Source organism: Sarcophilus harrisii, chromosome 4 (genome assembly GCF_902635505.1).
Source record: "Sarcophilus harrisii chromosome 4, mSarHar1.11, whole genome shotgun sequence".
In the NCBI taxonomy this organism is placed as follows: Eukaryota; Metazoa; Chordata; class Mammalia; order Dasyuromorphia; family Dasyuridae; genus Sarcophilus; species Sarcophilus harrisii.
The window spans coordinates 116,553,033-116,579,722 of NC_045429.1; the positions used below are offsets into that span (position 1 = coordinate 116,553,033).

At 35.6% G+C, this 26,690-nt stretch overlaps 1 protein-coding gene across 2 annotated transcripts in view; it reads right to left on the reverse strand.

The window, feature by feature from the left end:
• Positions 1 to 2,841: 2,841 nt before the first annotated feature.
• The window catches only part of LOC116419118 (zinc transporter 10-like), a 42,462-nt gene continuing 18,613 nt past the window's right edge, over positions 2,842 to 26,690 (reverse strand). The window contains exons 1-4 of one of the 2 annotated variants that reach the window (XM_031937386.1): positions 16,015 to 17,031; positions 15,374 to 15,454; positions 7,600 to 7,839; positions 2,842 to 3,875 (exon numbers count right to left, since the gene is read on the reverse strand). In XM_031937386.1, the coding sequence (XP_031793246.1) occupies positions 3,388 to 3,875; positions 7,600 to 7,839; positions 15,374 to 15,454; positions 16,015 to 16,636 (1,431 nt within the window). In that variant the 5' untranslated portion in view covers positions 16,637 to 17,031 and the 3' untranslated portion in view covers positions 2,842 to 3,387. Of the gene's footprint in view, positions 3,876 to 7,599; positions 7,840 to 15,373; positions 15,455 to 16,014; positions 17,032 to 26,690 lie in introns of those variants that run through there. The other variant, XM_031937387.1, reaches the window with a different exon arrangement.

Consider the following 26,690-nt stretch of genomic DNA (forward strand, 5'->3'; position numbering starts at 1 on the left):
TGGACGAACAGAGAAGATTACAGTAAAATAGATGAAATGTTGTAATGTATAACCAATCTATACTGACATCCATAGGAGCATGAATAAAAAGAAAAAATTACTATTTAACCTTCAGAAATGATAAAACTAAAAATGTTTTCTATTTATTGTCAACTATTTAGACATGGATCTGCACTTAGGAGAGGTAGGAGGAAGCAATGTGCAAATTTGAATCAGAAATGCATGCACTTAATATTATCAGTTACATATAACTTGTAATAATTAGCTCAGTAGGAAAGGAAGAGAATATTTACTGAAAAAAAGAATAATATTTTAAAAGTAAAAAAATTTCTTGGAGATAGTTAAAGCTTGACAATGTTCAAAAAATGAGGTTTCAGTTAAAGGAGCTAGCTTATAGCATCCCAGTATGATAAAATAAAGATAGAATAATAGATAGTGCTAAACGAGGATTAAACACACTTGACACAATTATATGATATATATAGGGTATGAAGAGTATAAACAGCAATTTAATGTGATCTAAATATTTGATGACAAGAACGAAAATATAAAATGATTAATAACAGTTTCGGTAAGAAGATTATCATTGACAATCAGGTTACAAGAATAGATGGAATTAGGTAAGTTACATTGTTATGGATTAGAATGTATGCAAGAAAAAGTCAAAACCAGTTGTTTGTTGGAGCAAAGGTGCTCAGATACAATAATACTTTACCATGGTTTAAAATGTGTCAATATGATTCATATCATGGATTGAGATTGAGCTGTACAGGATATGACAAAGTTGTAATCCTTTCTATTGGTCTTACATTTTTTGTAAAAGGTTCAATTTGCTTAAAGAATTTTTGAAAGTATAATTAGTGCTATTGCTTACTTACCAAAAGGTAGAATACCTTTGAGTGTAAGACTTAGCAACAGTTTTCAATTTACTTCCTTCTTCATACAGACCCAACGTATTTCAAGTTCAAGCCATTAATTTTTCAACTTTTGCTTAGTTCCAACAATGTGATGCACTTCAGCTATTCATTTTGACTTAAGCATTCTATGTATATTTGTTCCTGCCTCTACATACTGATGGACATAGTGACCAAACTCTCATTCAAGTCTGGAAATCTTTCCTCCCTCTCTAACTCCTACCTTCTCTTGGTTCATTACAAGTTTCAGTTTAAATTGCCTAATTTGCTAATAGCCTTCTTAATCCTGCAGTCTTACCTGTGAGAATATATCTAATTCCTAAATTTATATAAACTTTTATATAGTAGTCCCATATTGATCTCTTCACTCCCATCTCTAACTAAATAGTAAGCTTCAATGAAAACCATAATTGGATTTCCTTCTTTGTATCCTATTTCACTTGGATATTGTTCAATACAATAAATCTTAAACCTTGTAGTAGATTCAAGATAAATATTTTATATTGACAAACTCCCCAAATAGAACTTATCAACCCCTTCATTAAATCAAAGATAGCTGAGTAATATGAACTCATGAAAGTCATGAAATCAGAAAGACAAATACAGCTACTAGAATTAGGGAATGCATAAGTAATACCTTTGATACTTATTATTATATGATCCATGCCCTCAGTCTGACTATTAATTACTCATTGAAATCAGACCTTAGTACTGAACTTCACATGAACAATACTTTTCAATAAGGTGAAATGAGAAAGTTTCATTGGATTGCTGTTAAATCAAGAAACAGGCCTCAAAGCCAGAAGTTCACTATATCCTTGTCTCCAGAAAAGAACCTTCCCATTTCTTACCCACAATAAGGGGAATAAAAAAAAAAAAGGTGATCCAGTCCACTTTTTTAGCTATTGATAACGCAAATCATTACAATATCTAGTGTACATCTCTTAGAAGTCTTCAACTCTTAGTACAAGGAGTTTTCAAATGTGAGTAAATCCAAGTTGATTCTAAAAAAAATGAATAAGGAAAATAAGAAATGTCTTTTCCCTAATATGGATAGATTTCTAAAGCACAACAGTAAAGGTTTCAAACTTATAGTCATTCCCATGCACCACTTATAACTGAATAAAAAATGAGTTACTTAATATCAGTAGCACAAACTGTTCAAAATACCTCCGAGAAATATGTGATGCAATGGAAAACACACTACATTGGGAGTCAGGATACAGTTTCAAACTAGATGGGCTTCCTAACCATCTCTGTGACTTCAGGCTTCCCAAGACAAATGAAGACATAGGACTTTGACAGGTTAATTAGAACATTTTGATTCAATCACCACATCTCAGTTGATTGATGTGTAGAGCAGAGTCTTGGAATGGTATCATCTTACAAAACTGATATCCTTATTTTATAATTTCTGTGAGAGTTCAGTAAAAGTGACTTGCCTTGAAATCAATGCCAATAAAGATCGTGAAAGAACTAGGAAGCCGCTTTTACACCAAGTAATATGCTACTCAATTTGTGACCAAATTAAGGATAATGCAAGATCTAGACTTCTGTACTAGAAAATTAGAAATTGTCTAACATCAAAATGGAAACATAATATGATCCTGAATATTGGTAGGATTGACTGTTGAAAACAAGAAATGCATGCTGCCTCAAATATGACTTTATTTTCCTGCAATGTTAAGTGAAAAAACTTTACTCAATATTTCTTGACCCTATAGCTGTGGTTGTCTTCATTAAAAAAAAAAAAAAAGAAAGAAAGACAATCACTTTTTTTTCTCCACCTCTGAAGCAAATATATTATAAAGAAAAAAAAAATTTCTTTTGTTGAACTCAATGATCTCTTCTACTGTTCCAGTCTTTTCGAGCTTATTAAGACCCCATTTTATTCTCTATCAAAGAGAAGATGTAAGAGAGATGGAAGGACAGAATAGAACACTACTGTGAAATTCATTATTGAGGATTCAGAAAAGCACAACAGAAAAGCTTATATTATCCAGAGTTCACCTCAGTAGACTAAAATAACTCAGTCAAAAATGATTCCCAAAAAAGGGTCAGGGTAAGGAGGAGAGAATATTCAAATCCCAGTCCTCCAAAAATATTGAATTAGTCTCTAGTTCACATTGTCGCTACACTTTTTAAATTTACTTCAGGAAATAAATGTTCAAACTAATGTTCTTGACTAAAGGGAAGATGCTCAGATAAACACATAGGTTTACAGGTTAATAGGTCAACAGGGTAACAATATTCACCTGCATAGTTTAGGTAGGGTGGGGTAGGAAGAGCTTGTGAATCTTAAAATTGCCCAAATTTTTAAAAAGGACTTCATCCCTTATTTTAACACATTATTACATTACTAATTTTGGTTATTGGTCATCATTCAGGAAATCTGTCCCACAAGAATTAGCATGAGGTGACTGGTGGTTAAGCTGCTTTTCTCAATCAGTTGACTTTCAAAGCTGAGACCAAATTAAAAATGGGTGCTATTGACAAAGATCAGATCTCCTTGTTTCTCTTTAGCGGCTGGCCCACTATCACCATGACATTCTGCTTCGATGATAATTGCAGCTGTGTCATTTCGACTTAAGCCATCACTCCTATATGTTGCAGTTGGAGGACAACCATTGGGCTCTGCACAAACATTGATGTGAGTAAGGGATTGCATCTCTGGAGGGCAACAGAGATGATTCACACATGCTTTGGAGATGCACGGTGAGTTACAGAGGAGCATCAAGTCCTGATCCAAGGATTCCTCCTGGTCTACATATTCTGGCTGGATGGTTACATTATGGATCCCTGCACTGTGGAAAATTTCTCGCATTTTCAAATTGGCATCTTGGTAATCTTTGCTGCTTTGGCACTTGATGTGGCGAGTGGCAATGTTCTTCCTACTTCCAAGTTCCCAGATGTGCATTTCATGTATGCTGCTAACACCAGGTACATTGGACAGCTTGCCCACTAGAAGAGAGAAGAACAGATAGTATACAAATGAGTACCAGAATTAAGAGTGACTATTTTATAAAGATATCAAAGAAAAATTATTAACCAATAGTTCTGTCCAACAGCACTACAATATATGGAGCCCATTTAAATGTTCCTATCTCAAATAACTTGTCTTGATTTAAATCAGCCCTCACCAGGTAAGAAAACACTTACCTCAGGAAATAAATGTTTGAACTAAAATGACTAAATAGGAGATGCTCAGGTAAACACATCAACAAGTCAACAATATTCAGCTGCACAGGATAGGTATAGTGGAAAGGGAATGGTTTGTGAATCTTCAAAATGCCAAAACATTTTTAAAAGGACTTCATCCTAAGAAAATTAATTGTGCTCTAAACAAATATCTCTCCTTATTTCCATAATATTTTAAAATTTTCAAAGCACTTTGTTTATAATAATCCAAGAAGTAAATCATACAAGTATTATTGTCCCATTATATAGAGAATGAAACTGAAACTCTGGATTAAACAATCATTGGGCATTGCAATGGAAATTTCAATCCAAAGCCAGGCCTCAGTTGCCTCTAAGTCTAATATCCCTTTCACTAGAGCTTGCTGTATTGAAAAAAAAATTAACAAGTATTAAATGCCTACTATGTTCTAGCCATTTGTATTAGGTGTTATAGATACAGATATTACAAATAAAATTATTGCTACTCACAGAAAGCTTACATTCCAGTGGGGAGACAAGCACATATATGTGGAATAAAAACAAAATGGTTTGAAGGGGTGGGCATTAAAGAAAGGCTTCTTCATATAAGGCAATGTCTTGATTGTGTTCAAAGTGAATTCTCTTTTTCTCTGAACTCTCACAGAACATAACAATGCCAATGCCAATTTTTGCATGTCATGATAGCTTGCCTTATGCTGATATTTAGCCATTTCTATGTGCATTCTTTTGTCTAACTAGCTTGTAAGTTCCCAAAGCATCATTCATTCACTCAAAAAGCATTGATTAAATGCCTACTATGTGTCAGACACTCTGCTGGTTGATAAAAATGCAGCTGCAAAAAAATGAAATAGTCCTTGTCCTCAAAGTGGTTTACATTCTATTGAGGGGAAAATGTAAGTACACAGAAAATCCAATACTAAGTATATATAGTATAGATACAAAATAATTTCTAGGAGGATCTCAGCAACTAGGGAGTAAACACAGATTTCCTAAGGTAAGCCTTACAGGAAACCAGAGATTCACTGTGGTAGAGGTAGTATAGGAGTACATTACAGGCATGGGGGCCAGTCTATGCAAAGGTATTATGGATCACCATCACAACCTCAGGGCAAGGTTGGACCCATGCATAAGATTAATGACGTTGCAGTGAAATAAAATAAGACAGGAATTTTAGATCTCTGCAGTTTTAGCTTATAATAAAATCTTTTCCCTAAGGAACAAGAGTTAAGGGAGAAAACTAATCAATATCATCCCAAGAGGAGATACTAATGACTCTGGAAGATATTTTTACAAATAACTTATTAACAACATCACAGGTAGGTACTATTATTCTGCCTCTTTTATAGTTGACGAAATTGAGCTAAATAAAGATCCAATGACTTGACCAGTGTCACACAGCTAGAAGACCTAACATTCTATCCATTGTGCCATCTTGGGCTTAAGAAATGTTGGTTAGGAGACCTGATGAATACAACAAAAATAAATGTGCACAAGCCAAGAAAACGACATATACCGTTAGGCTACTCCTAACTGGGCAGTACCTTTCCTTACCCAGTCACCACACCCAAAGAAGGTTGCAGCAAGCAGACTTTATTTGGTACAGCTCATGATGTCTCTACTTCTCCCTCATCCCTTATCCCTTATATCTTCCCCCCAATTGTCCTGTTTCCCCCAGGTCACATTTCTCAGCAATAGTCCTTCCAGTGGAGGGGACTTCATGCCCTGTTTTCAGCACGTACTCAATGCATGACTGTGACTTATTTCTCTGGCTGGAACACCTACTGCACACCTGTCAGCAGAATACATGCCCGGGTGCCTCAAACCAATGCTAGTTTGTACTATTAGCCAAAGCATTGTGTTATAGGGGTCATGGAAAACGGGTGGAGTGGAAGGTTTCAGGGCCCAACAATATACAATGTAAAGGAAAAGAATAACCACAAAACAATGGTGAATGTTGAAAAATCACAAACAATTCTGGTTCCAAAGAAGATATGAGAAGACATTCCCATTCCCACCCACTTGCAGAGGTACAACATCCATGACTAGGGTACACTGCAGAGATTTTCAGATTTTTAAAAATGTATTAATTAATTTAGCTTATTTTTCCCTTTCTTTTTTCTTTAATTATATATATATATATATATATATAATGACTTTCTGGGAGAATGAAGGGGAAGGATACTGGGGAAATTTTTGGTTATAGGAAAAAAAAAAAAAGGCACACAGCCCTGATGGCCTCAGTTCCTTATCTGTAAAATGAGTTGCCACAAAACACTCCTAATGGATTCATGAAGAGTTGCACACAACATAAACAAATGAACAGTAGCAGTAGAATGTGGAGATGGAAAAAGTGGAATTGGGACCGTCTGAGGTCTGTTAAAAAAAAATCAGATATCCTGAGTGTATATTCATTTTGTGAACTATATCACAAAACACTGACTGTGTCTTATCAATATTTTCAATACCAAAATTAGAATGAAGAGATATTTTGTGAATTAAAATGTTTGCCAAACTGAAAAAGGACACAATTTAAAATTTTACTAAATTAAAAACCTGTACTGTATGGAATATATTCCATTTTCTTAGGGCAGTTACAGTTTGAAATATGGCATAATTATTTTCCCCTAGCAATGTTTGGATTATTCCCATTAAATTATTTTATTAACAATATACATATATATATTAATATACAATGCAATATACAAACATATATACTATATATATAGACATATACACAACCCACACACACATAGACACATTCACATCTTGAACTCAGATTTATACCAAAGTCAAAACTAATACTTATAGGTTGTTTTTAACCCGAGGCTAAGCAAAAAAAAAAAAAACAAAAAAAACAAAAAACAGATCAATCCAAAAAGAGGTCAAGAATGATCTGAATTTTAATCCAACTGTTTTCATGTGCTATAATAAATTGAGAACCTTTGCCATACTTAAAAATTCAACTAGCAACTCTGCAATATCTGAAGCAAAAATGCTTTTCAGATCACTGAGAGCAGCAAGACAACAAGGATTCTTGACAAAAAGGGTATGGCAAATTAAAAGAAATCACTTGGTCTATCTCATATGGGTGAAAAGTACAAGTGTTGACTCTTGAGTTCCATATTTTCAAAATTCATAAAAATACAGGACAGAAAATGTAAAGTCTTACATAAGGGTCACATAACTAGAATGAAAATCCATGATTGAATTTCTACAACCCCAGAGAACTGAGGAATTCAGAATATATAAATAAAAATTTTCCCCAGAAATACCACACATATAATTTATGTCATTAAAATTAAGAAAAAGTATGGCATAATGGATAGAGAGCTGGCCTTGAAGCCAGGAAGACCTGGGTTATTTAACATTAATATGGTCTAGATGCACAGTAATGGGAATGTCCTCATCTGAGATTTCAATAAAATTGTAATTTCAATTCATATGTGTATTTGTATCATTAAAATTACATTGATAAAGGTGCCACAAATTAAAAGTAAATTCAGCTTACCCAATTCTTCCAAATTGATACCTTTAGGAACCATTTGTAGTAAGATGGATGCTGTCTCCTTGATGAGTGGAAAAGCAGATGACAAAATGATGATGACCATGATAATAGTAAGGCTTGGATCAATGTAGCACTGCCAGTTACATGGTTTATTTCCCTCCAGAGGAAGCACATAGAATATGATAGCAGTAATTACTACAACCACAGATCCCAGTGCATCTCCCATTACATGCAATAGAACACCTACCAGAAAAAAACAAAAACAAAACATGTGAAAAACACAAACGCCATCTCAAGCCTATCAAGATTTTTGCACACATTACTTTATGAGAAAAGTATGATGGCTCAGAAAGACATACAAATAAAGTCATTCTTCAGAGAATCAAGTAAACAAGCATTTATTATATACTAAAATACTAAGAAAAGCAAAAATGACACTGCCTTCACAGAGCATACAATCTAATCAGGGAAAGAAATGCAAATAACCATCTACAAATAAGTTATATAAAAATCAAACAAAAATAATCAACAATTGAACTTTTGAACTATGAACAATTGAAGGCACTAGAATTAAGGAGAAATAGGAAAGACTTATTATAGCATGTCAGCTGGAACATGAAGGAAGCCAGAGAAACTAGAAGGCAGGAATGAAGGGGAAAACTCCATGCATGGAGGTCAACTAATGAAAATGTCTGGAGTTTTAGACTTGGGAAGTAAAATGCCATCTGCATCCAGAGGAAGAATCATGAAGATGGAATACTATTCATATGAAGCATACTATTTCGAATCTTTTGGTTTGTTTGATATTTTTTGTGTTTTTTTTTTTTCCCTTTTGTTCTGACTATTTTTAAGAGTATGACTAATATGGAAATATGTTTAAAATGATTGTACATGCTGACCTATATCAGATTGCTTGTTATCTTGAGGAAGGAAGGAGAAAAAAATTGGAATTCAAAATCTTACAAAAAGGAAACTTATTTTTGCATGTAATTATAGATGTCTATTTTAGATTAGTCTTGAATATTTTAGAAGGATAGTGAGGTCATACTAACTGTATGAGTCTGGGCAAGTTATTTAGCTATGTATCTCAGTTTCCTCATCTGCAAGATGAGCTGGAGAAGAAAATGACAAACTACTTTAGTATCTTTGCCAAGAAAACACCAAATGGAATTCAAAAGAATTGGACACAACTGAAAATGACTGCATAACAGTTACAAAAGGTGATGCAAAAAGTTCTTTTTCAATAACTTTCTTTCTAAACAAACTATACTTTTCCATGTAAAGACTTGCCTACAACTTATTCAATTTTTATATTCTAAAACATTAGATTAAAACATCTTCAAAAATAAGTATTCTATCATAGCTTTGTGTTTAACAAAAGACAAACTATTTGTTCTTCAATAAATGAAGAGGTACTAGAGGTATTAAAGTTAACAGAAATGTCTTTAAATGCCCTTTAAGGAAGGAAATACTAGACATAGACATGTATCCTAGGTCTTAGGAAAATAGACTTCAGAAAGTATAAACAAAATATGTTTAGACTGATAGTGTAGAAAAAAGTGTTCTGCTTTGTCTGTTTCCCTCCCTTCCCTCTTCTATCTCTTATCTCCCATCGCCCCCCCATCCACCTCCCTCTGTCTATCTTTCTCTCTCTCAACTCAAGAATTATCTAGAATATTTCACAATATCCAAAAGAAACCTAATCTTTAGACCTAATCTTTAATGCTCAAGGCCAAAGCAATTCCATAAATTTCATGTATAATATACAGTCAGGCAAAAGGGAGGAGAAAAGTGAATTTCTGTTTATTATTGTTTTTCAAAATATTGAAGTGTGTATGAATGGAAGGTGATGGTGGGGGTAAAATGTTGCCTGAGGTCACTATATTATCAGCTGTACTTAACTATTTAATTTTGTTACAAGAGAACTATACTAATGTAGGAGTAATCTGTAAAGGATTGTAATGTAAAAAAAGGCAGATCCATAAAACTTTTCTCAAAAAGAAAAAATGCACACTTTGTGTGGGTTCACTATCTCCTTGTATTCATTTGATAACTTTAAACTACCTTAGCCATTTTTATTTTTTTCCTAATTGTTTCCTAAGTGTTGTCATTGTTATTTTAATTAGATTGCAGACTCCTTAAGGGTAAGGGTAATATCTTATAATTGTTTTATTTTTTAAATCATTATGCCCATCACAATGTTAAACATGGAGAAGATGTCCAATAAATATTTTTGCCTGATTTCCGTCAAAATCCTTCTGATATGGACCGCTCTTGTCAATATGTCATGAATGTAGATATCAGATATGAAATCCAAAAATTGATGTTTAAACCCAAATTCTGACAATTACTACTTGTGTGGCCATTGGTAAGTTATCTAATCTTTCTGGGCCTCAAATTTTTTTATCAGTAAAATGAGAAGGTTGAACCATATGATCTTAAAAGCCCTTTGTATCTCTGTGATAAAAGTCCTATATTCAGGTTTTGTGTAAAACTTTGGAGATATCCTTCCATTTCCCCTAAGAATGATTCAGAGCTCAAGGGGCTCTTGGAATCAGAATTTCATAGATGGAAGGCACCTCAGGTCATGAAGTCCAACATACCAGACAGTAAATTAGTTATCTCAAACCCTTATTTTTACAAATAAGGAAACCAAGGATGAGGGAGAGAATGATTTTCAAAGAATCACAGAATTTTAGATTTATTAGGGACTTTCATAGCCACCTAATCCAATCCATACCTGAAAAGATACCCCAACAAGTAGTCATCTAGTCTCTTTTTAAAGACTTCCTATGGGGGGAAATCTACTACTTGCTAAAGCCAGTTATAAATATCTATTATTGACATAAAACCTACATTTTATTCTCTTCAACTTCCTTTACCCATTGCTTTTTTCCCAACCATTTAATTTTTTAAACTAAACTCACCAAGCACTTCCTTTTATCTGAAATAATGTTCTATGCTTGGCCCCCATACAGTTGGTGGATCTTAATAGCTATAGCAACAAATGCAGTGACAACCTATTTTATAGACTAAGATTGTTTGGTAGAGTTCAATAAAAGTTCATCATTTGGAAAATGACTTAAATCACATGGCTAGTCACAATGCTGCTAAGTATTTCAAAGATGGAATTTCTTTCTATTACCTTAGTTGCTAGCAAATGTAAAAAAGAAAAGAAACAAACTGAACAATCAAAAATCATGAATTAGTATCAAATAACACTCCTTGTCTTTGACATCATCTCTGCTCTTGGGAAAATCATGCATTTTGTTGAATTTGTTGATAAACTAGAAGTCTTTTACATCACCATGGCAAACCTACTTCTTTGTGTATTTTGATGAATTTAAAAAGTACTATGGGATTAGAATAAAACAAGGAGGAAGGGACACATTAAGACAAAGAGGTAGTGATTTTCCAAAAGATTTGATATATGAAGTTCCAACTAGTTACAGCTTAGAAAATGGCAAATATTCATATCAGATAAAAATGTTCATTATCTTTTTCAGACTCAAACTTCCTACCTCCTATCCTGCCTGAACCTACAAGTCAAGTAACAGAACAGTACAGTACAAAAGTGTGAGTCAAGGACCTGATCCAAATTCCAGCTCTGTTACTTGCTGCCTGTGTGATATTAAGGATGTTCTTTAACTTCTCTCGCCATATTTTCTCAGTTGGAAACAGATTTGAAGGAGGTCGATTTATAAGATCTCTTCCAGCTCTAAAACTCTGATCCTATGAATCATGACATAAAGTTCTGTCACAAATCTTAGGGCTTCAATTTCCCTATAGATTCAAGTCAAAAATGATGGAGTCTGAGATATGGGATTTCCTCCAACACAATCTCAGATTTCAATTAGAATTAGGGCTGTGGAGACAGGAGTGAAAATGGAGAAGAAACAGCTTTTTATAAACAGCATGCTCTGTGAGACATTTCCCCAGTTCTGGGGTCACACTGTTGTCTTTTAAAATAGCTGCTTACATGATGAAAGCTTAACAATGCTACAGACTGTGTGCAGTGTAGGAAAAGGTGGGGGAGGAAAAGAGAGAGTGGGTACCTTAGAGCATGATCCTACAGCCTACAGTAAACTCTTTTTGGTTCTAGCTCTGCCATTTTACCTAGTTCTGTGACCTTTGAGAAGTGACTCAATCACTTTGAGCCTCACTTCCCTCTTCTGGAAAATGAGGAGGGGTTAAACTAGATCATCTATAAGGCTCCTTTCAAATCTAATTCCATGTGGTTCCAAATTCATTCTTTAGCATAGCCTTAACAAAGGCTGAAGAGATGGATGTTCACAGTGATAATACTGGCAAGATACAACAACAGTAGCTGTACTCTTTAATTCAATGTGTGTAGTATGCAGGATACTGACAAGACAGGAAAAAGACTTGCATTGCTCAGATTTACTCACAAATCAGCATAGGTTCTTCCCCATCCATATGTTCAAGTATTCACTTAATTGAATTTTTGAGTATCCAGATTTGTTGTTTCCTCCTCCTCCCAGCCTTTTTTTCTGTTCTTTTGTTTTATTGCCTCTAGTCAATTCAATAGGCAATGAATAAAGAATTACTGAAGCTTGACAGTACCAATGGCATAATGAGTAGAATTTTGGATTTCAAGTCAAGAAGATGCCACTTTGAATTCTGTCTCAGACTCTTACTGGCTGTATGATCCTGGGCAAATCACTTAATCTCTGCTTCAATTTTCTCAGCTGTATAATGGGGATAATATTAGCATCTACTTTCCAAGATTTTTTGTAATGATACACACATGATACAAAGTGAATAAAGTGTTTTATAATTTTTAAAACATTATATAAATGCTAAACTGTTATTATGTACAAAGACTGTGTTAACTGATTGGCAGTCAATATACATTTATGAAGAGCTTACTATGTGTCAGGCAATGTGCTAAGTGCTGGGGATTGCAAGACATGATCCCTGCCCTCAAGAAGTTCACATTCCAATGAGGGGGATAACATGAAAGCAACTATATATATATATATGAAACATGCAGGACAAGTTGAAGGTGATTTCAGAGGTGAGGAGAGCTGGAAAGAAGACCTACACATAGTAGTCTTTGAGATGAGTCTTAGAACCAAGAAAGTCAGTAGATATAGGTTAAAAGGGAGAGTTGCAGGTATAGAGAACAGTAAGTGAAAATGCCTGGAGCCAGAGATGGAGGAATAGAAAGAAACAAGGCCAGTATTAGATTCTGTTTGTAAGTGGGGCATCTGGACCCAAGATTTCATTAATGCAGGGAACTCCCACTGAGAAAACTCCCTCAGCCAGGGTAGATCTGCAACTGTTTTGCATCCTAAAGTCTTAGTGTTTGGGGTATTGGGACATTAAATGACTAGCTCAGAGATAGTGTCAGTGATGGGATTTGACTCCGAAGCCAGTTCCCTATCCAATATACCATGCCACCTCTTAGTAGGAATTTGTTGTTCAGTCATTTTCAATCATCTTTGACTATTCATGACACTGGGATTTTCTTGGCAAAGATACTGAAGTGGTTTGACATGAACTTCTTGTTTTACAGATGAGGAAACTGAAATAAACAGACTTAAGTGCTTGCCCAGGGTCACACAGGCATAAAGTGTGTGAAGCCAGATTTGCACTCCGGAAGATGAGCCTTTCTGACTCTAGTCCTAGCACTCATTGACCCCTTAATTGCTCTTTCTAGGAATACAAAGATAAAAATGAAACCTTGATACTCTTCAAATTTCTTAGGTCCTACTGGAATTTTATCAAGTGCATCCATTATCACCTCTATACACCCCTCTCCCCATTTGTAAGGGATTTAGGGATTATAATAGATTTACTGATTTTATGGTGGGAATAAAATTAAATAACTGAAGGAAAATAACCAAAATAATACTTAAATAAATGCAAATGTAAACTGATCTAGTTTTTAAATATGAATTGGGGAAGGGGATAAGTTATATTACAGAATTTACTACAACATCCTATTAATAGTGAATTTCCTAACCACACCAAATATGTGATTAAAAAAAAAATCTTATATATGGTTTTGTTCATGTTGGATGCCTCTGGTTTCTAGATCAAATGAGATAATATTTGTAAAGTACTTAGCATAGTACACATGGTACTATTTAGCATAGAACACATGGTAGTCATTTAACTCTAATTCCTTCCCCTTCCCCTTCCCCTCACCCTCCCAGTAGAATACAAGCTCCATCAAGATAAGGATTATCTTTTGTCTTTGCATACCCAAGACCCAGAACCTTGCACAGTAGGCACTTAATAAATAATTGTTGGTTAGGGGTTAATAATTGAGGAAATTATCAGTGCTACAGACTATGCATTATAGGAAAAGAGTTGGGGAAAGGTTTTCTTTCATAGCAGTTCATTAAGATTTCATCCAGTGTTTTCCAAACCATGTGAAGTTTGCCTTTTCTTTTTTTGAGAATGGTTCTCCTAATCATATCTGGGCTGGAAATGCAGCAGTTACTCCTGTATCAAAGAAATTTTGACCTGATTCATACCTAACTTGAGCTGTTTTACTCTTCCCTTGGCAGCCTTGTATTCCTTCCCCTCAAAAATAAAATTCTAGTGGCTTGCCATATAGGTGCTATACTTCGAATGGTCACTTGATCAGTTGGATTCCTATTGCAATTCAAATGATCCACAAGAATCAATCACTCCAGAATGGACTACAGGGATGCACCACCATGTCCAGTCTAAAGTTTAGTCTAATCATTACTATGTTTCCCAAAGTCATGAAGAGGTTTTTCTGTCTTTGGGGGGACCCAGTCCCTACATGTTGGCTCTAATGCTGCTAAGGGAAGGTTGGGACAAAATTCTACCTAGATAAAAAGTACCCTAGAGCAGAAAATTTGAACTTTGGGATGGGAGGGGGGAGCATTATTTTTTGGCAGAAAGATGTTTATAATGCAAAACAAAATTACAAAAGGAAAGAAATTATATTGAAATAATCAATTTTTTTCTTTCAAAATATCAAGTTGAAAAATTCTGCTTAAACCAATGCTGATTCTATGATCATGAATTCAGATGGCAGGACAATTCAAAATATATTGGTGGAAACATTAAACCATCAACTCTCGACCTTCACTGGGACCTTCAGGGTTGTACTTGAAAGAAATTTCATGGGAGGAAAATTTGGATTCCAGGGCCTCAGGGGTCTGACCCTCTAGAAAAAACTGCCTTGGCAATTCCCAGGGTCTCACATTCCTGAAGATGAAGCTGAAACTGACCAACTGATGAAAATACTAGTCTCCAATATATCATAGATTAAAGGTGTAGTCCAATTCCAACACACACACACAAACACCTTAGAGATGAGTTAGAAGCACAGAATAGTCAAATAACTTGCACAATATAATCATACAGATAGTAAGCGGAAAAAGGAAAGATTAGAATCCAGCTCATCCAACTTTAAATCAATAGTCCTTCCATTAAACTACAATGCTTCTATGATTCTACCAAAAAAAGACTATACTATAGGATTAAGGAAAATTAGGAGTAAAAAAGAAGAGTAATAATTAGCAAATGTGTTCAACTAAGGGATATGATCAGTATCACTCTAAAACTGAGCTGTAATATCCCGTTAGAAGCAATGAGGAAATAAGAAACTAGGGGAATCAATTACACTGGTAAGTGCAATTTTAATATTTTCAGACAAATTTCTCCTCTCCTGAAAACCAAATGGAAATAAAGAACAATTGTGGAAGTATGCATTATCGAAAAGATTGTCTGTTTTGTTTTGTTTTTTCATAAAGATCTTAGAATAACATACCTCTGATATTCAGGGCTTCCGACTTTTTCTCTTTTTTCATAGTCTCCTCTTGAGGTTCATTCTGGGTGTTAAAAGAATCACCTGCATTCAAAGAAGAAACCTTGTGTTGTGTATAATTCTACAAACAAAAAGAACCAAAGGACTCAAAAACAATTTTTAAAGCCTTATCAGATTAGTAGGGTCCCCTTTATCCTCCATACACAGACGTACCCACGTATGCACAAAAAGCCTCCCTCCATTACAAATAGAACAGTGTTGGTTGGCCTTGAAATAAGCCGTGTGATCAGCTGTGGACTTTGTTCACTTTTCCATTCAAGTTAAAACCAATTCAAAGGAAACAAAAAATATCCTCCTCCCCTGCCCCTAAAACTTGAGAAATGAGGGAAGAAATGATCATCCTTATAAATTAAATAAAAAAGAATGCTATTTTTTTCCAATTTTGAGTATGTGTGATAGAGCTGAATAAAGGCAAAGACAAAAAAAAAAGGAAAATAAAATCCTATGAATTGAGTTGAGTGCAGTAAAATAAGACAAGAAATGAATGGGGGACCAATAGAAGGGGGAAAAAAGGAAAGGAAAAAGGGCTGAATGGGAAGAAGAAAAGAAGGATAAGATATCCAGAGGATGCAACTGAAAAGCACCTGCTTCACGCGGCTGCAGAGTCACCCCTTTCTCCGCCTTCCGAGGGTCGGAGGCCACCCGGAGAGTTAAGGCCGAATCCGAACCCGGTACTCCAGCAGCTGGCACAGACAGCTGCTGCTGCTGCGCGCTTACTGCCTCCGGAGGTGCCGAGGGACCTCTTTTGCTGCCATTCAGACGTCGCCGGCGGCGGCCACAGGTGAACCAGGAGGAACAGTCCTGGAAGATCAACAAGCCCACCACGTTGACCGCCAGTCCCAGGGCCCCTACGATGAGCACTAGTTCTGGATCATCAATACGCTCTGGCCGGGCCAGGCGCAGGATGGCCTCCACGAAAATGGTGAAACACAAGGCTGTGAGGAAGACCGCGTTGCTCAATGCCCCCACTACCTCTGCTCGCCTGTAGCCGTAAGTGGCTTGGGCACCTCGGGTGTGGCGGCGAGCGATGAACCCGGCGGTGAGCCCCACGCAGAGCGAGATCAGATCGGACAGCATGTTAAAAGAGTCCGAGATAAGAGCGATGGAATTGCCCAGATAGCCCGACACCAGCTCAGCCACGAAGAAACCGGTGGTGAGCACCAGCATGAAGATCAACTTGCAAGTCTTGCCCGAGTAGCGGCCCATCTCCTCCGAAGCCCAGCGGCGGGAAGGGTTCGCTGACCTTCTAACTGTGGCTGAGCTCAATTATATTCACCATGCCGGCCCACCGCAGCTGGGGATTCCCTGCAGCTCACCGCCGCAGCGCCGGCTTTTGGAGAGGGGCGCAGGGAGGGGTACGTCCCGGGGTGGCTGCGGGCTATGCAGGCCTGGGCAACAAGTGCGACCCCAGACCCTGCCTGACTCTGAAAGAGCCTTGAGTACTGGCCGTCAGGCTTTCAGCAGCCAACGCTGCCCTTTGGCTTTTTTTTTATAGGACAGAGAAGAGCGCCCCTAGCCTCCAAACGTTCAGTTGAAAGGAGTGGCCCAGTGGCTGCTGTCATTAGAACACCGCCTCCCTCTACCCTTTAGCCCTTTATAGCGTGATAATGATGAGGAAACTGAAGTTCAGTGAGTATGCCTAATTATATCTGGCCCATGATCCAAATAATCCTGTGATGTGATGTGAACCCCGATCTCCAATTCCAACAGCTTACTATTTCTACTGCGTCGCTCTATTTCTTAAGCCATGATAGAGAAAAAACAAAACAAAAAAAACAAAAAAAAAAAAAAAAAAAAAGAAGAAAGAGAAGGAAAAGGAAGGAAGGGGGGGAGGAAAGAGGAGACAGAAACAGAGATTTTTGATGCATCCAAAATGGGAAAAAAAAAACCAACATAAGGAAGGCCAGAAGAAAGATAAACAGGTCAGATCTGAAAGTTGTATTTTGAATTTATAATATACTTAAAAATGAAAAGCAAGCAGAAAAGCTGTTTTAATAGATTCGTGTACAATCCTCTTATATTGTACTTTGTACATGAAAATGGTCATTTTAATTGATAGTTAAGTTTAGAATTAAAAATTTTGAAGTTCTGTCCCTAACGCAATGACCTATCAACTACACTTTATATCAAAATATCAGATTTTTCCCCCTACCTCCACCCCCCATGCATGTATGAGCTTTGAATCCACCTGAGGTTATGAATTTCCCAGCACTAAAGTCATTAAATGGAGACTGGATAACTATAAGTAGGAAACATTGTTTAAGGGAGTTATTGCCCAGGTAAAGATTAGATTAAATGATTTCTGAAGTTTTTTCCAGCTATGAGTCTATGATTCTATGAAGGGAAAATATCTTAGAGACTGCTAATAGGCTTGGAAAGAACATGAGACTATGTGTACAAACTGCCATTCATCAACCAGCAACAGATGACTACCAAATGTAATGGATTATATCAGAAAACTGTATCTTCGGTCTCCCACCTTATATTTGTTCAACTGCCCCACCAACTTACAAATGTTTAGTATATGATTAATATATTAATAACCAAGTCAGTAGCAGCAAGAGATAGGATAATGTTTGCAATGCTTACTTGATACAGATTGGTATTCATCATTACTAATTGGACTTTTGTGCCACTAGGCACTAGAAGAAATTACAAGATCAGCAGACCTAGATCATGGGAATACTGCTTAGTCACTCACTCTAGTTACAAATAGCAAAAATTGTGTCAGAGTCTAGGAGGTGGAATCACAAGAAAGCCATTTCCCAAGGAAAAGGGGGTCTCTAAGTTTCTTAGGTACCATTAAGCTAGGATTGTATAGGTATATACAATATACATTTCTGGAAGAAGTCAGATCAGACTTCCTCTTTGACATTTAATTATTTTTTTCAACACTTAATAAATAGAACTTTAAAAGTTGTCCAATTTCTTCTTAGAAGCCTGAATATGCAACCTTAGAAGGGAATGCTGGAGTGGAATTAGTTTGTAATTCAAAAAGATGCTAAAGATGTTTTAAAGTAGTTTCATTGATTTTTAAATTAAATCTTATCAATAAAATTAATTATCATTCATTTGTATAACCTGTAATCCGATTATGAATAAGATATCTGCCCTTGGATGCCCCATGGGCAGGTCTAAATCATTAAGACCAGTCCTGAATTTATTATCTTTTCCTCTTAACATCCATTGTATCTGGCTGTTTCTAGAAGTAGCACAACCATTCAAGCTCTCTCCCATGTTCAAAACCTTGGAATTATCTTTTGACTTTTCCCTTTCCATCATTTCTCAGATATAATCAGCTAACATGTCCTATCAATCCTACCTCAGCAGTCTCTCATAATCTATTTCAACTGCTACTACCCTAGCATTGGATTAATATGTGTCATAGTCCCCTAAAAATCTATAATTTCTATGAGGACAAAGACTACTAGTGTCTGGTTTAGAAAGTATCAGTGTTTATATATTTGAACTGAGTTGAAAATTTTCCTCTGTTTTGAGAAAAACTGATTTTAAAAGTCTAGATTTTTGAAATAGGTAAATTAAGATGGTAAAGGAGATAATTTTTCACTTTAACAAAGAAATAGTGAAAATTTATCTTTTTAATATGACAATTCTCATAATGATGCTAGATTGTTCAAGCCTTGTTCATCTCTAACACAGATTATTATAATAGTTTTTTAATGGCCCCCCATGCCTCAAGTCTCTGTCCTTTTTAATCCATTTTTGAATAGCTATCAAAATAATCTCTTAAAGAACAAGTATAAGTCTTTTTCCCTTCAAATACCATTCCCTGCTCAAAAACCTTTCGTGGGTCCATATTTCCTCTAGGAAAAAAAACAAAAATCAACTGCTTAATATATAAGGCTCTCCATAATCCAACTCCAGAAGACTAATCAGACTTTTGTATCTTTGGTACTTATTTAATTTTTCACAATCAATAATAAACAGAGCTTAATAAGATGTTCCATATTTTCTCAAATATATATCTTCATAGATAAATTGATTAGTAGATATACATATATCTTCTTGTTACAATTCCAGCCATATTTAATATTATTTCTCTTCCCAAATTCTATATTCCAGCCAAACGGAATGAGAAGTTGTTTGTCACATCTGACATAACTAGCATATATACTCTTTCCTGATTCTGCTTTTTAAAATTCTTCTCTTCCTCAAGGCAGGTAACAGCTCTTCTATAGTCTACCTTTATTCTCACAATTGAAAATTACTTCTCCTTCCTCTAATTCTTCTGGAGTATTTGTCTGGATCTCTCTTTTTCTCTCTTCTTCCTTCACTAGCTTTCGTCAAACTTATTGGAATACATGCCATATCCTCTAATAAAACCTAGATTCTTTGAAAGAAGTGACCATTGTAGTCAATCTTTTTATTCCCAGTACTTGCACAGATTTTACAAGTCAACAACCATTTATTAGGTACTTATTCAATATGAAATTATGTGCTCAGTGCTGGAGATACAAAGAAAGGGGGAGAAAATAATCCCCGTTATAAAGAAGTTGCCTTCTAAAGCTTAATATATATATAGTATTTGAAAGGCACTCTCAGAAGGGAAGTCATTAGCAGGTAAGGAGACTAGGAAAAGCTTTCTGGAAAACTTAAAGTAGGTCTGGAAGGAAGTTAGGAAAATTAAGATATAAAAGTAAGAGGTCAGAATAGGATGGAAGATAGTTTGTATAAAGGGAGAGGAAAAGAAGATTGAGTGTCATATTCTTTTTTTTTTTTTTTTTTAATAGCCTTTTATTTACAGGTTATATGCATGGGTAACTTTACAGCATTAACAATTGCTAAACCTCTTGTTCCAATTTTTCACCCCTTACCCCCCCACACCCCCTCCCCTAGATGGCAGGATGACTAGTAGATGTTAAATACATTAAAATATAAATTAGATACACAATAAGTATACATGACCAAAACATTATTTTGCTGTTGAATGTCATATTCAAAGAAATACAAGACCAATGTTGTTGAAATAGAAAGTATAGAGGAGAGTAAAGCGATAAGAAAGCTAGAAAGAAAGGAATCAGATTTTGAAAACCAAAATAGTTTATATTTCCAGCCCTATAGTTGATATTGGAGGTAATGGGGAAATCACCAAAGCTCATTAAGTAGAAGAGTAACACCATCCAATCTATACTTTAGAAAAATCATTTTGCCATTCCAGTGGATTGGAATTAGGACAGACTTAAAATATGAAGACTAGGTAAAAGCAAAAAATGATTAGTACATGTATGAGGATAGTGATTGTGTGAGTGGAAAGAAGACATGAAAGTTGTGAAGAGACTGAATATTTCACATGAGTGAATGTAAAGAGTTGAGGATGACCCTGAGGTCATATAAGTCTCAGTGACAGGAAGAATGAAGGTGCCCTGGACAATTAATTATAAGAAAGCTGGGCAAGGATAGTATTTTGGGAAAAAGATAATGTTTCTGTGTTATACATATATTTGGTTAGGATATACAACATTCAGTTTCTGATATCCACTAATAAATGTTTGCTTAATGAATGAAAAAGATGCATGGTGGCTATAATCAGGACTCATGGGAGAACAAGCTTAACAGATATCACAATCACTCGAATAATTACAAAAGGTGAGTCATTTTAGGAATAAGAATGAAGGATAACGGAGAGTTGAAGGTTTGCAATGGTACTACAAAATTTTAAAAGAAATAGAAGGCTTCGAATACTTTTAGATAGGTCTTACATGAAAGGAAGATATGATTCTCATTCATATTTATCTAGAAAATGGGAGATACTGCTCCCTACCCCAAGTTTGGAATGTATTCACTCCTCATCTCTAAGAATGCCTCATTTTCTTAAAGGTTCAGGTAACTCATGGGGTGTTCAAGGATGACTAGCACATCTCTGGTGTGACAACTTGCCAAACCCTTTTCAGGGCTGCTCATCCAGCTTTCCTGTCTATTTGGCTGTCTATCTTCCTGTCTATCTTCTTATATATGAGAAGAAAACACTCATGTTTTACATTTTGCCTCTGTGGAGGGGAATACTTATATTAAGGAAATAATTGAAATGCTGAATCTTTAACAAGAATTATTAGATGCCTACTATGTGGCAGGCACTGAGTAAAGCACTGGGATTACAAAGATAAAATATTGTGGACCCTTATCCTCAAAGAATTTACATTCTACAGGGGAAGATATAACACTTGAACATTTAACTTCATACAAAATAGATGACTGATTGTCTTTGTTTTCAATAAGGACCAAAATGACATCCCTATGTTGGCATCAAGGTACAATGTGTCCAACTTTGACTTATCAGACCAATACAAGTTTGAAATCATAACCAAAAAGTTCATATGACCACTTGGAGGGGAGATGACTCTAAAAAAAAAAATCAAAAGTGCATACAAGGTAATTTGGGAGAACATTCAAATCCCCAAAGCTGGAGGGGATTGAGAAAAGTTTCATGAAAGATGAAGTAGAGATATTTGTCCTTTATTTTCAAAGAAAACCAATGACAGGGTGAATTGTATAAATTCTTGATTTATTGATTCTTGTATAAATTAAATTTAAGTGAGTCAGATTTGCACAAAGTCACCAATCTCAATGTCTTTTCCAAAGTCATTAGAGTCCAGAGGAAAGAGAGAAGTCTAGACAACTGTCCCAGAATGGAATTTTTGATGTCTGACCACATTCTAAGCATTCCAAAATATCTGCTTCATCTTCTTTCATGGGCATTTGAACAAATTGTTCTCATCCACACTTTCTGCTGGGAGAAGTCCTCACATGCTTGGAGTACATCCCTCCAATTCACCAACAGGTTTGAAATCCATTGGTTACCCTCAACCTGATTTAATCTGTTTGCTGAGACAATTTACCAAACTATAACTGCCCTGCATGCTACAACTTCTTCAAGCCCTATGTGAGAGCTGAGTGCCAAATAGACAGGAAAGCTGGATGAGCAGCCCTGAAAAGGGTTTGGCAAGTTGTCACACCAGAGATGTGCTAGTCATCCTTGAACACCCCATGAGTTACCTGAACCTTTAAGAAAATGAGGCATTCTTAGAGATGAGGAGTGAATACATTCCAAACTTGGGGTAGGGAGCAGTATTTCCCATTTTCTAGATAAATGAGCTTAGATTCAAGTTGGCTTTAGCAAATAATGACTAAAACTCAAGTACCATGAAATGAAAATGTTAACTGCTGCACATGAGAGTTATCCTGGTATAATATAAATGGAGTACTAGACATGGAGACATTAGCTAAGCTTTTCTGCACAAGTCACTTAACTTCTTTGGGTCTTAGTTTCCTTATCTGTAAAATAAGGAGATTGGAATTGATGATTTCTTTTAATTAAATAATTAATTATTTTTAAGTTTTCCAATTGCTGAGCTTTATTTTCTTTTTTTTCTTTTCCTTTAAAAAAAAAATTAGTCAGGGCTATCTCTTGGTAATGTGCATAGTGGAAAGAAGGCATTTATAATCATTAGCATTCACTTATAGAGACCTTCAGTTTACAAAACATTTTCCCTCAAAACTCTATGAGGAAAATAGAGCTAATATTATTATTCCCATTTTAGAGATGAAAAAGTAGAGAATCAGATATGTGTGTGTATATGTGTGTGTGTGTGTGTGTGTGTGCTGTTTATACATGTGTATATATGCATATTCATATACACAGACAAAAAGAAACACACATTTACCTAAATATGTATATTTTAAATAGCTTTCCCAAATCTAGACATGAAATAAGTGGTAAAGTGGGGTCTCAAATTCAAGACTTCTGATTCTAGCTTAGTATCCAAGCTGCCTTAGACAGAGAAAAGACAAAGAGGGTTAATAAAATATTTGAAAAGAAAGGAGTGTTAGAGAAGAAGGATAGAGACTAAAGTAGTACCCTACAACAGCCTCCATCTTCACGTGCTGAAATGAGTTAATATACATAACAGATTATGTAAAATTTAATGCCATTTAATGGAAGTTATAAACAGTATCACAGGCTCATAGATTTCAGTCTGTAAGAGATGATTACCATTATAATTTAGGGATTGGTTCCCCCAAGGAACTTAAGAAAAAAATTCATCTTACCAGTCATTGAAATATTTCCAATTCACATAGAAGCTGCACACACACACACACACACACACACACACACACACACACAATCTCCCCATTGACAGTGTGGTTCCCAAAAATAATAACCCTGATTTCAACAGAAATAACCCTCATTTACACAGAATCTTCCCTGGGAGATCAAAAGTCTTTACTTTCCCTTGTTTTCTCTCTTCATAGCAAACCAGTAAAACATAATAGAAGAAAATATTAGCCCAAGAAATGAGGGAATGAAGACTTCTAGGGATAGGGACAGGGAATGGGGTTGTGATTCCACTAGTATAGAGACCTTCCAGATGAAAAAACTTTCTACTATTGTAAATTGGCACCTTTTCTGCAACTTAAGTCCTTAGAAAGCTGTTTAAAGCATTGAGAGCATTGGCCTATAGCCAATAAAGAGGAAGGAGAATGGGGAGGAATGGGATTTAATTTAATTTATACTTTCCCTCACCTCCATAATGTTAATTAACTTCTGATCATCTGTGTTGTGTAGTGTTTCTTACTATCAGAAAACAAAGAAGAATATATTATCTTTCTTTTAAAATCATTTGTAATGTGCCTTTCCTATCATTTGTCTTTTTTTTTATTTTTATTTTAATACTATATTATTTTCCCAGTCACATGTAAAGATTGTTTTCAACATTTATTTTTGTAAGATTTTGAGTTCCAAACTTTTTTTTCTTCCTCCATCACCCCCTCCCTCCACACACTAGCAAGAATCTGATACAAGTTATACATGTACATTCATTTTAACATATTTCCATATGAATCATGTTGGGAACATTTGCCTTAATGCCAATAAATAATATTTCACTAACTAGAAATCAGTCATACAGCCTTGGGAAAAAGCATTATCTCTACTTTGGCACTCAATATATAGGAAGTATGTTTTGCCTTTGTAACAATGGAAGTTGACCCCAATTTGGATGACAGCTGATATTCCTATAAGCCCCTTACATATTTACAATATACTTCACAGCTATTAATTCATTTGATCCTTGCAACAACTCTGTGAGATTAAGGAATTAATTTTTATCTCCTTTTTATATATGAAGGAACTATGGGTCAGGGATGTTAAGTGCCTAGTTGTTTGTGACATTACTCTCTCTTTACTCTTCTACCTGTCTGATCAATCCTCCTTAGTCTTCTTTCCTGGATATAGGAATATAATAAAGTTGTGCCCCTAGAACAATTTAATATTTTATTTGAAAGGGAGAGATTTACTGGGACCAAATGGATCCATGGTTTGGTCCTAGGGCTGAATGAGACTCTCTTCAAGAATCTAGCAGCGAATGTGGGGTACAAGATTTTTTTATAGGGGTAACAAAAATGATGACATAATTGGGGAGGTACCTGGATGGGGATGACCTAATGGGGGGAGGCACCTAGGATGACATAATGGAGGGAGGCACTAGGATGACATAATGGGAGGTACTGGAGAGGCTCCTGATATTCTAATGATATCTAAAATGGATAAAGACCAGGATGCCTCTCCCCTGAAGGGCCATCACTTCCCCTGAAGTGATATGGAGAGTAGCTTTAAATTATTCTTTATTGCTTTGTCTGAGAGAATATATGGCCATGGTAAGGAAGAGAAAAAGAACAGGAAACATGAAGAGAGGTGAGAGGAAGGAGAGGGAATGAGAGGAAGAAAGGGAAAGAAAGGTAATGTATCACTATGAGAGAAAAGAAAGAAATGTAATGAGAGGGAACAGAGGAGAAGAGAAGAAAAGGGAGGAAAAACAATAAATGGGAGAAAGGAGAAAATGCATAAAATGTGGGCTTTAACTGAAAGCATAATGTATAGGCTTTAATTACAGTGAGAAATTTGGGTAGGACATACAAGTTATTAGATATTCTTTTATCTGTATCCATCTATCCTGTCATCATCATTATCATCATCATCATCATAGCCAAGATGGTTTAGCCATTTTCAGTAGTATCCGATTCTTCATAACCCTATTTGGAGTTTTCTTGGCAAAGATACTGAAGTGTTTTTGCCATTTCTTTCTCCAGTTGATTTTACAGTGAGAAAACTGAAGCAAACAAGGCTAAATGGCTTGCCCAGGATCACACATAGTCAAACAGTTTTTAAGTATCTGAGACCAGATTTGAAATCTGGTCTTCTTGACTCTAAGTTCACAGCACTATTCATTGTGTTACCCAGATGTTTCATAGCTCTGGGACCTCTGAGGTTATCTGATCCAAGACTTGCTGGAATCCCTTCTCCAACAAACCTAATGGTACTCATTTAGCTTCCACTTTGGGCTTCTGGGAAATTCACTACTTCCCAAGGCAATCTGTTGTATTTTTGAAGTTCTTTTTCCTATTCAGTTGAAATCCACCCTCTGTAATTTCTATTTTCTGAGCCTCCAGATCAAGTAAAAGAGTCCAGACATGTATTATAAGTATTACAAGATGAAGGAAAATTAACACCCATTGAGACAAAGGTTCCTGCAAATTCTTTCAAAAGAAGATGGAACACGGGCAACTAGCTGGTATAGTGGATAGAGCACTATCTCTGGAATAAGGAGGAACTGAGTTTAAATCCAGGTTCAGACATTTGACACTAGCTGTGTGACCCTGGGTAAGGTACTTCCTGATTGCCTAAGAAAAAAATCAAACAAAAAAAACATGGAGCCTTAAAAGATTTTCCTTGAATGGTTTAAAGGAGAAATAAAAACTGTGAAAACATAAATGTATAGCCCATATTATAGAAATAAATAGCAGAATAGAAAAAATGAATACAGAGTAGCAAATCTCACTAAAGAAAGAAAAAAAGAAAATTGATTTTGGAATGCAAATACATGGAACTGAAGAGCAATCTGAAAGAGAAACAAAAATGGAAAGACAAATACATGGAAGTGAAGAATAGTTTGGAAGAAGCAAAAAAAAAACATTAAAAGAAAGCATGATCTCTATGTAAACAAAACATGTTGATTTTTTTTTATTGTTATTAATAACCTTTTACAGGTTATATGTATGGGTAACTTTACAGCATTGACAATTGCCAAACCTCTTGTTCCAATTTTTCTCCTCTTTCCACTCCCTCCCCCAGATGGCAAGATGACCGTAGATGTTAAATATATTTAAATATAAATTAGATACACAATAAGTATACATGACCAAACCGTTATTTTGTTGTACAAAGGAATCGGACTCTGAAATA